Here is a 17,594-nt window from a genome sequence, read left to right on the forward strand (position 1 = left end):
TGCCATATGGAAAAGGGAAGCAAACAGCAGTCAGAATGGGAGTCTGGGTGAGTGTTAATTATGATTCCCAGAGTACAGATAGTCCATTTACAGTTCCCCCTAGAGATGGGAGGGCAGAGACTTACACATGGCAGTGGCAGGACTGATTATCAGGGATGGACTGCGCAGGGCATGTTTTGTGACCATTGCTTGTCATACCTGGGACACTCGTGCTATCCATTTTCTGAAATGATGCACCTCATGTCACACAAGCTCCTTGCTGAGACAGCAAATGCCACACTTACTAATGTCAGGGGTCTCTTCATACATTCCTGTGACCACTGACATTTCACATCAACTGCATCATGTATGAGGCACTTATTTATCTTATGATTGGAGATGTCATAGTTGTGTGTCATGTGCTACAGTAGACCATGTTGGCAACGTGGATGTGTGTCATATGCTGTGGTCCTATGATTACGTCCTTCATATGTGAAATTCAAAAGAGGATTTTTTTTTATGTGCATAATGTTTGCTGTACAATCATACGCATCACATGTGATGTTGCATCAGAGGTTGTCAGATTTGTCTTTGTGATATGCTCCCTGAGGTAATACTCACATTCCTAAAGAACATGTGATGAAGAAATAATAACCAGAGCAGGATTGTGTGATAAAGTGAGGTGTTTAATTACATACTCTAACAATGTGTTTAGAGGGACTATTGGTGAAAAATGTTTTTAACAATCTGCTGTCTGCTGCACATTCCTGCAGCAGTGTCTGGATGTTCCCCCTAAGTTTCCCTGGCACCATCGTCCTCCTCCTACTCCTCAGGCAGTTCTTGCTTGGGTTCATATAGGGGGATGTTCCTCCTCACACAAATGTTGTGCAGGGTGGCGCTAGTCAATATGATATTGAGGACCATTTCTGGGGCATATAGGAGGCTGCCTCCTGTGATGTCCAGGCACCTGAATCTGGACTTCAGGATATCAAAGGTCCTTTCCACAATGGTGCATGTCCTCCGATGTGCCTCATTATAGGCACGCTCTGCTGCTGTACTTGGGTTGGGGAATGGGGTCATGATCCATGGCTGAATCCCATAACCCTGATCAGCTGAAAAATAAAATAGGAATAAGTATTCTGTTAGTGCTTGCAACAGAAATGTAATGTAGCATGGCAGTTGATATCTTGTGTTGTCTGTGACTCATACGTGTTTGTGGCATTGTATGAGAACCTGGACTTCTGTGAGGTTTTTTCTGCAGTGGGTTGTTTGACTTGACAACTTGTGTTTGGATCATTGACCTGGTATCTATGAATTTGTTTCCAGACTGCTGGCCAGTATGTATGTACCATGCGTTGTGTAGTGAACAACATGCTTTAGTGTGCTTTCACTGGAGGGGACATGATACTTCGACACACAAAATAGATTCTGATGTGGTGGTAACATAGTTGCACTACATGGTCTGGACATCCCATCCAATTAGACATATGTCATTGAAGATGAAATGCAACAGTGAGGCCCTTTGATTAGGCTTGGTGACAATGCGAAACACATCTCCCTAAGTTGGCAGCACAGAGGTGTTCAGTATTGACAATGCACAATTGTCCCATGTGTGACTTGGATCTATGCAAACCTTTGTAGTTCCCTCTGCCAGTGGCTCATGTGCAACTGTGCACCTACACTACCAAACTTGCACCAGGTAACCTGGCTAACTGGCTTGTGGAGGGGGGTGTATCTGTGCAGGAAGGGCCATCTCCCTGTACATCTGTTACTTTGATGGACAATTGGCTCTTTCAGTGTGCAGCAGTGTGCAGTTTGCATTAGTGGCACATCAATATGTGTTCATAGCACAGTTTAGTTCTTTATTGCTACCTGGCAACGGCACCCCAGGAGTGATGTATGATGTTGGGACTGCCTTAGTATTTCCGTGTCACCTACATGTGAGTCTGCATCATCATGCTATGTGTCTCATGGTGTTTGACCTGCAACAACACACATTGCACACCCCTTCCACAATACTTATTGATTGGGAGATTGTGGGATTGACTATGTGGCCTAATGTAATAGTAAATGATTCATCTTCCAAGTTGTAATTCCAGTGCAGGCCATGTCATTGTCACTGCGTGCTTTGACATTGGTCCCTTGTAGCTCTAGAGTGGCAGCTAATGTTATAGGCAGCCGTCATTTGTCCATAGGTGTGTATCCCACTGTGTCAGGGTGCACAACATAACTACCTGTGTCACACCTCAGTGTCTTCCTACCCATGTGCCAATGTGGTGGTATATATATTGTGTCCTACAGAGTTGCTGCGCTGTGTGTATATTGCTAGGTTTATGGACTTACCGGCAACAAGGCCATTGCCATATTGCCCGTCCTGGAAGTGCTGATTGATGGTACTGTGGCGAAAAATGAAGGAATCATGTACACTCCCAGGATACTTGGCCAAGATGTTGGTAAACAATCCCTGGTGGTCAACTATAGCCTGCACATTTATGGAGTGGGTGTGCTTTTGGGTCCGGTATAAATGCTGTTGCTACAGGTGGTACAATCCGGACATGGGTGCAGTCAATTGGACCAAGCACATGCAGGAAACCATGTATTTGGTAAACACCCTGTTTGATCTCCTGCTGCTTCTGCTGGGTGTTGGGGAAGCTGATGTGGTGGGGTGTGAGAGAGATGATGGCATCTAGGACCTTGGGAAGGAAGGTGGAGAAAGAGGGCTGTGATACTCCAGGGAAAAGGGCAACCGTTGTTTGGAAGGAGCCACTTGCCAACATGTGCAGGACAGCTAGCAGCTTGGCCACCGGTAGTATATTGTGTGGTGTCTGCAGGCTGGCTGTTATATGTGGCTCAATTTGGCACGGCAGCTGCTGTATGGCCTATACCTCTGGATGATGTCCTGTTCCCTGAGGCTCTGGATAGTTTTCCTGGTCCTGAAGACCCTCTCCTGCCTTCTGCGTTGCCTTTGGGGGCCACGTTGGGGTGGTGGTGGCTGCTGCTGTTGGTCCTGTGCTCTGCATCGTCTAGCATGCTGCATCAGTAGCACCTCCATGTTGTCCTTATTGAGCAATGATATTGCTTTTGTGTGTTTTCCTTAAGTAGTGGTGATTTTCCCTTATTTTAATGCCTACCCTGACCCAGGCGTTAAAATTTGACGCAAATCAGGCTTAGCGTCATTTTTCGGGTCCGCCTTTTACCCTTGCGTAATTTTTGCCCTGTTGGATAAATATGGCGCTATGGTGTTTGAATCATTTTTTGGAAGGGAACGCCTACCTTGCACGTCATTGAAGTGAGGTTGTTTGACGCATCCTTAAAATGACCAAACTCCATATTTTTTATGCTAGATGGCTCTAGTGTCAAAATATTAATAAAGCGTTAAGTTTGACCCAGATTTGCGTTAAAAAAATTATGCAAATCCGGCACAAACAGAGTATAAATGTGGGCTTTAGTCATCAGAGGAGGGATTGCTAGCGCAGGTGTTATAATAAATATTATTAATGAGTGTACATGTATTCTGAATAAAAGGGTTTGTGTAGATGATAGTAACGTAGAAAAATAATGCACGCATTTGAAAATGTGATTACGATAAGTGCCCGTCAATGTTCACGAAGTGTACTTATTAATAGTCTAATATTGTGAAATGTTGAATATATGTTTGACTAGGTTATGCATTATGTTTTAGCTTCATTAATTGTAGGCCTTAAATTAGTGAAGGTCTTGGTATACTTGCCAGGTCTCATGTCAGAAACTGTGGCCCTGATTTATACTTTTTGATGTAAACCTGCGTTAGCGCAGGTTTGCGTCAAAAAGTATAGCACCGGCTACCGCCATTCCTGAACGCCAGCCGGGCGTCATATTTAAGGAATGACTCTAGCTGGCGGTAGGGCCCGAATAGCATCAAAATAAACTTCTTTAACCGGGTGGGGAGGCATAGGGGAAACAGGAGGCTGTGCGTCAAAAAATGGCACTAGTCAGGTTAGAGTCAGAAAAATTACTCTAACCTGACTAGTGTCATTTTGTGATGCACAATCCCCATGGACATGACTCTTGTCTTAGTAAAGACAGGAGTCATGCCCCCCTGCCCAATGGCCATGCCCAGGGGACTTATGTACCCTGGACATGGCCATTGGGCACAGTGCCATGTAGGGGGGCCCAAGTTAGGCCCCCCTAAAAGAAAAACAAAAACCTACCTGGACTTACCTAGGATGGGTCCCCCCATCCTTAGATGTCCTCCAGGTGTGGGAGGGAGTGTCCCTGCATGCAGGGAAGGGCTCCTGTGGGCTGTTTCCATGGCCCCTGACCATGGAAAATGGCCTGCAGGTCCTCTAATGCCTGCTCCGAAACAGGTTTAGCACCATTATTTAAGGCCCTCCTCCTCACATGTGTGATTAATTTTTGCACAGGAGGATAATGAAGGCGCAAAAGCCTTAGAGTAATTTTTTGCCCTGAAATGCCTACCTTGCATCTCATTGATGCAAGGTAGTTTTCCACCAGCAAAAAATGACGTTAACTCTAATATTTTGACGTTAGACAGGTCTAGTGTCAAAATATAAATAAGGAGTTAAGTTTGCACCAGATTTGCGTAAAAAGAATGATGCAAATCCGGCTCAAACAAAGTATAAATGTGTCCCTAAATGTCTTAATGTTTAATACATGGCTGTCCTAGAGAGTTAAACAGTGATTTGCCATTTGTAACTGTTTAAAGGTACTTATAACTGAAAGTTCTCATGAGAACCGACTACTAGAAAATGCTGTTCTTGCTAACGTAACATTTTGTGTGTAATGCATGTGAGACTGACTTTCTCAGGAGGAGAACAATGGAGATACTGACTGGAGTAGAAGCTGCAACAACATGGTTACCTGACTAGGCGGATGATGAGGACCTTGCAGGACAACCAATCAACGACATGTGAATGGAGTAATGGTAGAATTCATAGATTTGGAGTTTAAGTTTTATTGAACAAAGTGTGAACATGCGGAAAATTGACCAAAAGACATTAGAAGAAAGTTCTCCTTGCGCATTAGTATCCCGATGCAAATACTTCTCATCTAACCTAAACCTCTCTATTGCTGTTAGTGCAGTAGTTGTCTCAAAAGCAGAAGTATGGTTGGCTTCACTCTTATATAGAACAGACATACCCACAATCAACACCACAAACAATATCACATACACAATCGCCAAACCAATTCTCATATATTTACAGCCGCTAGTATTCCTACACTGCTGGCTAATGTTGCTCAGGATCTGTAAAGAATCAGAAAGCATAAGAAAATGTTTAAAAACTGCAGCAAAAATCAAAAACAAACAACTCTTCTTTCAGCAGTTATTTACAGCTTTTAGTCTCACTGCGAGGATCCCTTGTCAAAATCGGTAAGCAGCTTGTCAAAATCAGGTTTCAAAAGTCAAATCAGGTTATCAATGTCTCTTCCGCTTACTTTCAACAGTCTTGTTTAAAAAAAAGAAAAAAATTCAGATTGTTTCAACAGTTCAGTTCATCAGCTTCCTTCAAGTGCCGAAATACTGTCCCAGAATGTCTCTATCAAAACAAAAAAGACAAAGGGGGTCATTCTGACCCTGGCGGCCGGTGGCCGCCAGGGCCACCGACCACGGGAGCACCGCCAACAGGCTGGCGGTGCTCCCACGAGCATTCTGACCGCGGCGGTTCAGCCGCGGTCAGAAGCGGAAAGTCGGCGGTCTCCCGCCGACTTCCCGCTGCTCGGGGGAATCCTCCATGGCGGCGGAGCGCGCTCCGCCGCCATGGGGATTCTGACACCCCCTACCGCCATCCTGTTCCTGGCGGGTCTCCCGCCAGGAACAGGATGGCGGTAGGGGGTGCAGCGGGGCCCCTGGGGGCCCCTGCAGTGCCCATGCCAATGGCATGGGCACTGCAGGGGCCCCCGTAAGAGGGCCCCACTGTGTATTTCAGTGTCTGCAATGCAGACACTGAAATACGCGACGGGTGCAAACTGCACCCGTCGCACCCCTGCAACTACGCCGGCTCAATTCTGAGCCGGCGTCCTCGTTGCAGGGGCATTTCCTCTGGGCCGGCGGGCGCTCTTTTGGAGAGCGCCCGCCGGCCCAGAGGAAATGTCTGAATGGCCGCCGCGGTCTTTGGACCGCGGTGCGGTCATTTGGCGGCGGTACCTTGGCGGACGGCCTCCGCCGTCCGCCAAGGTCATAATCACCCCCAAAAACTCTTGCTGCCATTCCCTTGTAGTTGCCTACGCCCATTCAAGACCTGTGCATCTTCGACTTGCTATTCTCTTTCTTTTCAACTTTGGATCACCACTCAATTCTCCTTCACTTTGATCTTCTCTCCTTGTTGTATCTAGTTCTTCCTCGATTGTTGTCTCAACAACCAGTTCCTTTTCTCTTTCTATTTGCGACTCTGGCCACTTATCTCCTTTCAGTGGACCTTTTGTCAGTGTTCTCTTTAGAGTCGAACTTGAAAATTCTCCTTGTTTTTAACAATCTGCTGTCTGCTGCACATTCCTGCAGCAGTGTCTGGATGTTCCCCCTAAGTTTCCCTGGCACCATCCTCCTCCTCCTACTTCTCAGGCAGTTCGTGCTTGGGTTCATGTAGGGGGATGTTCCTCCTCACACAAATGTTGTGCAGGGTGGCACTAGTCAATATGATATTGAGGACCATTTCTGGGGCATATAGGAGGCTGCCTCCTGTGATGTCCAGGCACCTGAATCTGGACTTCAGGATATCAAGGTCCTTTCCACAATGGTGCATGTCCTCCGATGTGCCTCATTATAGGCACACTCTGCTGCTGTACTTGGGTTGGGGAATGGGGTCATGATCCATGGCTGGATCCCATAACCCTGATCAGCTGAAAAATAAAATAGGAATAAGTATTCTGTTAGTGCTTGCAACAGAAATGTAATGTAGCATGGCAGTTGATATCTTGTGTTGTCTGTGACTCATACGTGTTTGTGGCATTGTATGAGAACCTGGACTTCTGTGAGGTTTTTTCTGCAGTGGGTTGTTTGACTTGACAATTTGTGTTTGGATCATTGACCTGGTATCTATGAATTTGTTTCCAGACTGCTGGTCAGTATGTATGTACCATGCGTTGTGTAGTGAACAACATGTTTTAGTGTGCTTTCACTGGAGGGGACATGATACTTCCACACACAAAATAGATTCTGATGTGGTGGTAACATAGTTGCACTACATGGTCTGGACATCCCATCCAATTAGACATATGTCATTGAAGATGAAATGCAACAGTGAGGCCCTTTGATTAGGCTTGGTGACAATGCGAAACACATCTCCCTAAGTTGTCAGCACAGAGGTGTTCAGTATTGACAATGCACAATTGTCCCATGTGTGACTTGGATCTATGCAAACCTTTGTAGTTCCCTCTGCCAGTGGCTCATGTGCAACTGTGCACCTACACTACCAAACTTGCTCCAGGTAACCTGGCTAACTGGTTTGTGGAGGGGGTGTATCTGTGCAGGAAGGGCCATCTCCCTGTACATCTGTTACTTTGATGGACAATTGGCTCTTTCAGTGTGCAGCAGTGTGCAGTTTGCATTCGTGGCACATCAATATGTGTTCATAGCACAGTTTAGTTCCTTATTGCTACCTGGCAACGGCACCCCAGGAGTGATGTATGATGTTGGGATTGCCTTAGTATTTCCGTGTCACCTACATGTGAGTCTGCGTCATCATGCTATGTGTCTCATGGTGTTTGACCTGCAACAACACACATTGCACACCCCTTCCACAGTACTTATTGATTGGGAGATTGTGGGATTGACTATGTGGCCTAATGTAATAGTAAATGATTCATCTTCCAAGTTGTAATTCCAGTGCAGGCCATGTCATTGCCACTGTGTGCTTTGACATTGGTCCCTTGTAGCGCTAGAGTGGCAGCTAATGTTATTGGCAGCCGTCATTTGTCCATTGGTGTGTATCCCACTGTGTCAGGGTGCACAACATAACTACCTGTGTCACACCTCAGTGTCTTCCTACCCATGTGCTAATGTGGTGGTGTATATATTGTGTCCTACAGAGTTGCTGCACTGTGTGTATATTGCTAGGTTTATGGACTTACCGGCAACAAGGCCATTGCCATATTGCCCGTCCTGGAAGTGCTGATTGATTGTACTGTGGCGAAAAATGAAGGAATCATGTACACTCCCAGGATACTTGGCCAAGATGTTGGTAAACAATCCCTGGTGGTCAACTATAGCCTGCACATTTATGGAGTGGGTGTGCTTTTGGTTCCGGTATAAATGCTGTTGCTGCAGGTGGTACAATCTGGACATGGGTGCAGTCAATTGGACCAAGCACATGCAGGAAACCATGTATTTGGTAAACACCCTGTTTGATCTCCTGCTGCTTCTGCTGGGTGTTGGGGAAGCTGATGTGGTGGGGTGTGAGAGAGATGATGGCATCTAGGACCTTGGGAAGGAAGGTGGAGAAAGAGGGCTGTGATACTCCAGGGAACAGGGCATCCGTTGTTTGGAAGGAGCCACTTGCCAACATGTGCAGGACAGCTAGCAGCTTGGCCACCGGTAGTATATTGTGTGGTGTCTCCAGGCTGGCTGTTATATGTGGCTCAATTTGGCACGGCAGCTGCTGTATGGCCTATACCTCCGGATGATGTCCTGTTCCCTGAGGCCCTGGATAGTTTTCCTGGTCCTGAAGACCCTCTCCTGCCTTCTGTGTTGCCTTTGGGGGCCACATTGGGGTGGTGGTGGCTGCTGCTGTTGGTCCTGTGCTCTGCATCGTCTAGCATGCTGCATCAGTAGCACCTCCATGTTGTCCTTATTGAGCAATGATGTTGCTTTTGTGTGTTTTCCTTAAGTAGTTGTGAGTTTCCCTTATTTTAATGCCTACCCTGACCCAGGCGTTAAAATTTGACGCAAATCAGGCTTAGCGTCATTTTTCGGGTCCGCCTTTTACCCGTGCGTCATTTTTGCCCTGTTGGATAAATATGGCGCTATGGTGTTTGAATCATTTTTTGGAAGGGAACGCCTACCTTGCATGTCATTGAAGTGAGGTGGTTTGATGCATCCTTAAAATGACCAAACTCCATATTTTTTATGTTAGACGGCTCTAGTGTCAAAATATAAATAAAGCGTTAAGTTTGACCCAGATTTGCTTTAAAAAAATAATGCAAATCTGGCACAAACAGAGTATAAATGTGGGCTTTAGTCATCAGAGGACAGATTGCTAGCGCAGGTGTTATAATAAATATTATTAATGAGTGTACATGTATTCTGAATAAAAGGGTTTGTGTAGATAATAGTAACATAGAAAAATAATGCACGCATTTGAAAATGTGATTACGATAAGTGCCCGTCAATGTTCACGAAGTGTACTTATTAATAGTCTAATATTGTGAAATGTTGAATATATGTTTGACTAGGTTATGCATTATGTTTTAGCTTCATTAATTGTAGGCCTTAAATTAGTGAAGGTCTTGGTATACTTGCCAGGTCTCATGTCAGAAACTGTGGCCCTGATTTATACTTTTTGATGTAAACCTGCGTTAGCACAGGTTTGCGTCAAAAAGTATAGCACCGGCTACCGCCATTCCTGGACGCCAGCTGGGTGTCCTATTTAAGGAATGACTCTAGCTGGCGGTAGGGCCCGAATAGCATCAAAATAAACTTCTTTAACCGGGTGGGGAGGCATAGGGGTAACAGGAGGTTGTGCGTCAAAAAATGGCACTAGTCAGGTTAGAGTCATAAAAATGACTCTAACCTGACTAGTGTCATTTTGTGATGCACAATCCCCATGGACATGACTCCTGTCTTAGTAAAGACAGGAGTCATGCCCCCCTGACCAATGGCCATGCCCAGGGGACTTATGTACCCTGGACATGGCCATTGGGCACAGTGCCATGTAGGGGGGCCCAAGTTAGGCCCCCCTTAAAGAAAACCAAAAACCTACCTGGACCTACCTGGGATGGGTCCCCCCATCCTTAGATGTCCTCCAGGTGTGGGAGGGAGTGTCCCTGCATGCAGGGAAGGGCACCTGTGGGCTGTTTCCCTGGCCCCTTACCATGGAAAATGGCCTGCAGGTCCTCTAATGCCTGCTCCGAAACAGGTTTAGCACCATTATTTAAGGCCCTCCTCCTCACGTATGTGATTAATTTTTGCACAGGAGGATAATGAAGGCGCAAAAGCCTTAGAGTCGTTTTTTGCCCTGAAACGCCTACCTTGCATCTCATTGATGCAAGGTAGTTTTCCACCAGCAAAAAATGACGTTAACTCTAATATTTTGACGTTAGACAGGTCTAGTGTCAAAATATAAATAAGGAGTTAAGTTTGCACCAGATTTGCGTAAAAAGAATGATGCAAATCCGGCTCAAACAAAGTATAAATGTGCCCCTAAATTTCTTAATGTTTAATACATGGCTGTCCTAGAGAGTTAAACAGTGATTTGCCATTTGTAACTGTTTAAAGGTACTTATAACTGAAAGTTCTCATGAGAACCGACTACTAGAAAATGCTGTTCTTGCTAATGTAACATTTTGTGTGTAATGCATGTGAGACTGACTTTCTCAGGAGGAGAACAATGGAGATACTGACTGGAGTAGAAGCTGCAACAACATGGTTACCTGACTAGGCGGATGATGAGGACCTTGCAGGACAACCAATCAACGACATGTGAATGGAGTAATGGTAGAATTCATAGATTTGGAGTTTAAGTTTTATTGAACAAAGTGTGAACATGCGGAAAATTGACCAAAAGACATTAGAAGAAAGTTCTCCTTGCGCATTAGTATCCCGATGCAAATACTTCTCATCTAACCTAAACCTCTCTATTGCTGTTAGTGCAGTAGTTGTCTCAAAAGCAGAAGGATGGTTGGCTTCACTCTTATATAGAACAGACATACCCACAATCAACACCACAAACAATATCACATACACAATCGCCAAACCAATTCTCATATATTTACAACCGCTAGTATTCCTTCACTGCTGGCTAATGTTGCTCAGGATCTGTAAAGAATCAAAAAGCATAAGAAAATGTTTAAAAACTGCAGCAAAAATAAAAAACAAACAACTCTTCTTTCAGCAGTTATTTACAGCTTTTAGTCTCATTGCCAGGATCCGTTGTCAAAATCGGTAAGCAGCTTGTCAAAATCAGGTTTCAAAAGTCAAATCAGGTTATCAATGTCTCTTCCGCTTACTTTCAACAGTCTTGTTTAAAAAAAATAAAAATTCAGATTGTTTCAACAGTTCAGTTCATCAGCTTCCTTCAAGTGCCAAAATACTGTCTCAGAATGTCTCTATCAAAACAAAAAAGACAAAAACTCTTGCTGCCATTCCCTTGTAGTTGCCTACGCCCATTCAAGACCTGTGCATCTTCGACTTGCTATTCTCTTTCTTTTCAACTTTGGGTCACCACTCAATTCTCCTTCACTTTGATCTTCTCTCCTTGTTGTATCTTGTTCTTCCTCGATTGTTGTCTCAACAACCAGTTCCTTTTCTCTTTCTATTTGCGACTCTGGCCACTTATCTCCTTTCAGTGGACCTTTTGTCAGTGTTCTCTTTAGAGTCGAACTTGAAAATTCTCCTTGTTCTGCAGTGTTTTCTCTTGATGGGCCTCCAATAGGTTCAGAGGAGTCAGATCGCAATGGCTTTGATCCACCTCAACTCCTTTCTCTCCTGGGTCTGACAATTGCTCTGTTTCTCCCTCAAGATCATCTGCTTCTGGGAAATCCCTCCTCTGACTAGGCTCTCCTGCCACATCAATTAAGATAGGCTCTCCATCATCCTCCTGGAGTTCTTCTCCTTCGTCTCTCACAGCAGTGACTGAACCGTCCTCAACGGGCTCAGATCCGGTCCCGTCTCTCACAGCAGTGACTGAACCGTCCTCAACGGGCTCAGATCCGGTCCCGGTCTCAGTTCCCCTTTGTTCTCTTTCCGTCCCTTAGACTCGTTTTGTTGTTGTTGGTACTCTCAACAACTCTTCTTCCTCATGATCCAGTGGACATGGCACTTTCTTGGTGTGACTCTCATGAATCCAGTTCGGAATTCCAGCGCACTTCACAGCTCTGGTAGTTGTCAGAACTTCTTGGAAAGGACCGTTACATTGAGATTCCAAACACGCTTTCCTCACGTGTTTCCGGACCACAGTCTCCAGCTCTCAGATTGTGCCCTGGGTCATGGATCGGTGGCAGTGTGGTGGCTTCCCCCTGCTCAGTGTCCCTAAATTGTCTCTCAGGTAAGAAGAATCAACAAAGATAATTTGGTCATCTTCTTCCAATCGGGTGTCTCTAATGTCAGGTCTTGGCTTTGTGCACAGGTCAGTTACTTCAAGACAATCATGCTCATCATCTTCCACTTGCTCAATTTCAACATTTTCATTTGGGAGTAAGATTGCCGGGTTCAGCACTGTACATCTTTTCAATGACACATTTGGTTACCCTAGAATACTCGTTTCATATCCGGTCAACCTCGCAACAGTCAAATATTGGGTTTTCGTCCTTGTAAGTAGACTCTCAATAGAGTGAGGGACCATTACAGTCAGGGGATGTTCCATCACAATGCCTTCATACTGTGTAAGGCTTTGACCAATTGCTGCAACTGCATGCCCACAACCTGGTAAGACTGCTGCAACTGGGTCCAAAGTAGCTGAAAAATATGCTACTGGGAAATTTATACCTCCATGGACCTGTGTCAAGACAGACAAAAAAATATGCCAACAATGTGAAAGGTTTCGTGTAGTCAGGCATACCCAAAGCTGGAGCCTTGCACAGACTCTCTCTCAATTCAGTGAACAGTTTCATTCCAGCCTGGTCTAACACTATAGGATCAGAGACTTCCTTATGAGTCAGCTTCTGGAATGGTCTCGAAATGACGGAAACATTTTGAATCCTTTGCCGACAGTTGCCTAACTTCCCTAAAAACATCCTGACATCTCTCTGTGTTGTCAGGGGATTTATCTGCAATATGGCTGTATTCCTTTCTCTGGATATCTTTCTTGATCCTTTCTCAATCTGGTGACCCAAGTATGTTACTACTTTCTGACAGTTCTGCAATTTAAGTGGAGACACTTTATGACCATTCTTTCCCAAATGGTTCAATAAGGCAATTGTATCATACTTGCACTCGTCCCTTGTTTTGGATGCAATCAGCAAGTCATCAATGTACTGCACCAAGGTCGCTTGGAAAGGCAATTCCAAAGACTCCAAATTCTTCTTCAAGATCTGATTAAATATGGAAGGTGACTCTGAAAACCCTTGAGGAATTCTGCACCAGCAGTAAACTCGATCCAGTAACTTGAAACAAAAGAGAAATTGACTCTCCTCATGAAGAGGCACAGAAAAGAAGGCTTGTGATAAATGAATTACAGTGAGCCACTCAGCATCACATGGAATCTGAAACTTTATCTCCCTGGATTTGGCACCATGGGATAACATTTGACCACAATCTCATTTATTTTTCTCAAATCCTGGACAATACGAACTTTTCCACAGGGCTTGTGCAAACCCATTATTGGTGAATTACATGGACTGCTCAATACTTTCTTCAAAACCCCTTGCTTTACAAAGTCTGCAATTATCTGCAACCTTCATATGGACATGTTGCGGCATGTGGTACTGCGGAAGTTGAGGAAAAACTGCATTCGGCTTTACAGTAACTTTAACTGGCTCAACTCCTTTTCCTGTCAAACCCCACACTTTGTCCTCAACCATTTCCTGCATATCAGGATGAAGCTTTTTCACAGTGAACATCAGGAAAAAATGCAATCAGAGGGTATTCTTCATTTATAGTTTCCCCCTCTATCTCTGGGCCTTGGTCATCTTCATCGTCACTATTCATCTGAATCTCAGTTCCATCATTTGAACAAGTAATCGCACATTTCGTTTTACACAGCAAGTCTCTTCCCAGTAGAGATACTGGACTTGAATCGCAGACTACAAATTTGTGCAATACCTCAAAGTTGCCAATTTTAACCTGAACCGGTTCTGTAATGGGGTTGGTCAGATACTGATTCGCTACTCCTACAATCTGAACTGTTCTACCTGAAAGGGGAAAATTTTGAACTTCTGCACTTCTCACTGTAGAACATGTAGCTCCCGTGTCAACCAAGAATGAAACTTTGTGACCCATATCCTTTTCCTTCACATGGGGACCTCTTTGATCTACTTCTAAGGAAGTTGCAAGCACACATGGCTCCTCATACGAACTGTCGCTCATCCATTCATAATTTATTTTACTCTCACTGTGTAACGGAAATTGGTGCACTGTGTTGTTAGTTTGGTTAAGCCTCTGACCTGTGACCTGTTGAGAAAGCATCATCTGTTGCTGTTCCGTTGGGGCTTGAGGTATTTGAATTTGCTGTCTAGGTACCATAGGAACCTGCTGTTACATTGGCAGCAACTGTGTCATTTGTACACGTGGCATTTGCACCTGCTGCATGGGTTGAAAATTTTGCACTAGAGTCACATTATTCTGATAATTTGGATTAGGACTCTCAATCTTGGCCCTCTCACGTTCTGGAATGAATTGATTTCATTACTCTGCTGAACGACACCTTCCTGCACCATCATTGGACACTCCCGTTTCCAATGTCCAACGGCTCCCCAAACGTGACATGGTAATAATTTATTAATTCCCTGCACATCATTCTGAACCCCTACAGTACCTAAGTCTTGTCCACGATTTACGTTACCTCCAGGACCTCTACCTTGCATCTGCGGCTGAAACATCATTTTTTCCCTACTGCTGCTGTGGTAACTGCTGTGGAAACTTCCCTTGCATTCCCGTCTGAGCTGCCTTAATCTGCATAACCCTTGCCTTCTCTTTCATCTTTTTCTGCTTCAACTCAATCTCATCACTACAGTATTTTGCATACTACAACACCTCATCAATCGGCTTTGTTTGCCAGCAAATCAAATGATTCTTAATCATCTGGCCAATTTCAGGTCTCAACCCTTCCACAAATCTGAACACAAAATGAATCATGTCTCTTGCCTCAATTGTCTCTGTACCACTGTGATGCTTAAATGCCTGCAAAGATCTCTCGTAATACGCATGTATCGACTCTTTTGCTTCCTGAGCTGTCCTGTCAATCCTCTGCCAATCAATATTCTTGGGTGAAATTCTCATTTTCAAAAACTCAATCACCTTGTAGTAATATTTCATTACCTCAGGAGATGGTGCACCTGTATTCTTGTCTCTCTCTGGTTCGCGTGTTGGCCAATCTACACTCCTCTTATACTCGATCCACAGATCAGCTGGAACCCCTATACTTAGTAATGTGTTCATTCCTCCCACAGACACTTCGCAAGTTTCAAAAACCTGTCTGTCTGCTGATACCACTCTACTGGCTTCTCTCTCAAGTTTGGATAATCATTTGTAAACAATAGAATTTCACTTCTGCTCCAAGGGACATGAACAATATTCCCATCTGGAATCTCTCTCATTGGTAAAATTGTCACTGGATCATTATCCTGCTGCAAATTTGCAGTCAGCTCCACAGAATAACGTTTTCTTTTGTCTCTTTTCTTTACCCATCTACCTTCCCATTTATCTAATGCTCCCCAGGTCTGGGCACTTTGAAGCAATTCCTTAAGGTGTGCCTTCATTCCAGCAGATCTCATATTTTCAAAATCTTTAGCCTCAAAATGTAATCTGTAACTCCTTTTCAAATGCTTCGTTTTCTCTATTTCTATGCTGTCCTTCTCTGCCAGGTCTGCTAGTTTCTGATGCACATTCCTCACTTCCCTCATAATCTTCAGGCACAAATATCTCAACTCTGCCTCTGTGTAGGATTTTAACCTCTTCACATCCATAGTTCCCTCAATAAGTTCACCCGCTTCGATGCTTAGCCTAGCATAATTCAAACACTACTCTCTCCCTTAGGAGCACTCTGTGGGGCATTCGTCTTGTCTAACCATTCAGTCAACTGCTGAGCTGTCAAACCTTGTAGCAAAATGTTACTTGGTTGGAATGGTGGCACCTGCTGTGCAACTGCATTTGGGCCTGTGGTGTCAACAATGTCAAACTCTGGCTAACATTTGACCCTGCCATAGTATCTGGAAATGCTACAAATAGACTAAGGTATAACAATGATCCGTCAAAAGTCTGTGCCCCAGGAAAGACTATTCAAGAATCTTCATTTTAACCACCCCTCCTTATACTCTGGGATATTGCTCCCTGTTTACCTACAGTCATTTTCTTCTGTGCAAATAAGGGTGCGGCTGGACCAACAGTAATAGGTAGCGAAATAGCATCTGGGGCTGTTCTGGTGCTTACCCTCTGGAGGAGAGTAACTCCCATATTCTGATTCATCATCGGAGTCATATCTGACTGTGTCCCTGTTACTAGAGTGAATCTTGGCATTACCTGCGGCTGTACGTAGGCAGTAAAAGTGGAGTTGGTTCAGTCTGAACCAATATTGGCCTCGGGTAAATCTGTTCCATAGGCATCATTAAGTTCGAAGTTGTCTCCATAATGGGCATATCAAGATAAATTCTCTGAACCTGTGGCGGATGCATCTGATTTTGCATTACAGGAGTAGTAGGCACATGAAGACCACTCTGCATCGCATTCTATGTCAGACTAGCATTGACCTTCATCAGACTCATTGTCCCAATAACTGTAGGAGCTGTTGGATCAGCACTTGTACATGGACCACTCTCATGTGCTGTATATGATGGTAGGTGATTTCTCAATAGCTGTGTAATAAACTCATCATCATCTGATTCCTCTTTCACCATTAAAAACTTTCTAGCCTCCCTACTCTCGGACGGACTTCCGTTAGTCTTTCTAGTAGCTTTCGTTCCTTCCTTCTCATTGTCTTGCGTAATTGCCGGAAACAACTTAATTCCATGCAGAGCCTCCATCCTCCAAACTTTCTGATCACTGTCCCACCTAGCCTCTGCTAAAGTCGTTTCTGCCTTTCTCATCCTCCTCTCAAGTTTCTGTTGCTGTCTGGCTACTAGCTCCCAAATCGCTAATGCCTCAAACTAATCTAGTTTCGGAAGTGGCTTCGATTCATATAGCACCATCCTTAAATGCTCTAAAACCCTCTAATTGAACGTCCTATTTGTAGGAAATGCTAAGTTCCCATCCTTCCCTGTCAATTTACACCATTGCTTTAGCCAAAGACATGGCGCAACACCCTTCACTTTCATTACAATATAAGCTGTATTTTCTGGCAGTGTTGCCTCGCCTATACTTGTTGTAATGTACATATCTCCCCTTAAAGCATTCTTTAAAGCTTAGAAAAATGTCATGTTTTCAACCTTTTTGTTATTCAAAATCAAATCAGGAAGTGACTTTTAATCCCAAGATTCCTTTCACCTACTTTCTCAACCAATTGCCTCCCACGGACGGCTGCCAATCCATGTGCGACCCTTCTCACTAACTGACCTATCCCAGCACAGCTCCAATGACGTCACACTCACACGTACTGCGGCTGACAAAGATTGCGGCTTGTTCTCCCAAACTTCGATTCACACAAACTAATGCAAAACATTGCGAGCACAAATCAAAACCCAAAACCCAAATCTGCCGGTTTACTACAGGAAAGGTAACACAATCGCTTCAGAAACCTTATGGATTTTTCACTGACGGCTCTCTCTCTAACAGCTACTCATTCTTTGTCGGTCTTCCAGATTCACAAGCAAAA

The 17,594-nt window shown here is 44.4% G+C and overlaps 1 protein-coding gene across 1 annotated transcript in view; it reads right to left on the reverse strand.

Moving 5' to 3' along the window:
* Nucleotides 1-5,207: 5,207 nt before the first annotated feature.
* The window catches only part of LOC138304205 (alcohol dehydrogenase 1-like), a 470,989-nt gene continuing 458,602 nt past the window's right edge, over nt 5,208-17,594 (reverse strand). The window contains exons 9-10 of the mRNA XM_069244108.1: nt 8,047-8,099; nt 5,208-5,224 (exon numbers count right to left, since the gene is read on the reverse strand). Coding sequence (XP_069100209.1) covers nt 5,208-5,224; nt 8,047-8,099 — 70 coding nt within the window. The remainder of the gene's footprint in view (nt 5,225-8,046; nt 8,100-17,594) is intronic.

The sequence above is a fragment of the Pleurodeles waltl genome, chromosome 1_1, assembly GCF_031143425.1.
Source record: "Pleurodeles waltl isolate 20211129_DDA chromosome 1_1, aPleWal1.hap1.20221129, whole genome shotgun sequence".
Lineage (NCBI taxonomy): Eukaryota > Metazoa > Chordata > Amphibia > Caudata > Salamandridae > Pleurodeles > Pleurodeles waltl.